At 33.9% G+C, this 729-nt stretch overlaps 1 protein-coding gene across 1 annotated transcript in view; it reads right to left on the bottom strand.

Moving 5' to 3' along the window:
* LOC119585662 (fumarate hydratase, mitochondrial-like) overlaps positions 1–729 on the bottom strand; it is a 15,606-nt gene that overhangs the window by 459 nt on the left and 14,418 nt on the right. The window contains 1 exon segment of the mRNA XM_037934338.1: positions 378–546. Coding sequence (XP_037790266.1) covers positions 415–546 — 132 coding nt within the window. The 3' untranslated portion in view covers positions 378–414.

The raw sequence follows: 729 nt of genomic DNA, 5'->3' as shown, positions 1-729 counted from the left end.
TACCAAGTACAGTAATTCTATCTTTTTTCTTGTAGTTCAAGCATCAAAATTTCAGCAAATTATCATGAACAGTCACCAGCTGCAATGGGAGGGGTAAAACAAAATTCATAAAGCTACCCCAGGAAATATTTTCTGTTGAAAGGCCTTGCAGTTTTGTTTTGTTATCAATGCATTTAAGTAAGAGTAAATGCCAAATATTTATCATTAAAGAAAACAAACACATTAAGTGACATCGTAGAATAGATTTGCAGATTTTGAATAAGCACATGGGTTTCAAAACATAAAATTATAAGATCAGGTTTTACTGTACCACCATTTTATTCTCATCGTTATAACCATTGCCAATGAAATCTTAAAAAACAATGAACTTTGTTTACCTGAATATATGCTCACTTTCGCTGTTCTTACGGTCTTTTACTTAGGTCCCAGCATATCTTCAGGTCTAACCCACTTGTCAAATTCTTCCTCCGTCAAGTAGCCAAGCTTAAGTGCTGTGGCCTTGAGCGTTGAGCCTTCCTTATGTGCAGTCTTGGCAATCTTTGCAGCCTGAAAGCATATAAATGCTGTGTAATTGCTGTGTAAAGTTTCTCTCATATATTAAAGGGAGTGTATTTCTGTATTGTATTACTATGCATAATTATCTACACTATTTCTATCATTTATCCTTATTTTCTAATTTACCAAATTCAATTATTTCTATTTATTGTGAGAGTCACGAAGTCTGGGCAG

The sequence above is a fragment of the Penaeus monodon genome, chromosome 20, assembly GCF_015228065.2.
Source record: "Penaeus monodon isolate SGIC_2016 chromosome 20, NSTDA_Pmon_1, whole genome shotgun sequence".
Taxonomy (NCBI): Eukaryota; Metazoa; Arthropoda; class Malacostraca; order Decapoda; family Penaeidae; genus Penaeus; species Penaeus monodon.
The sequence above is the reverse complement of the archived record's forward strand: the minus strand, read 5'-3'. Positions and strand labels throughout refer to the sequence as shown.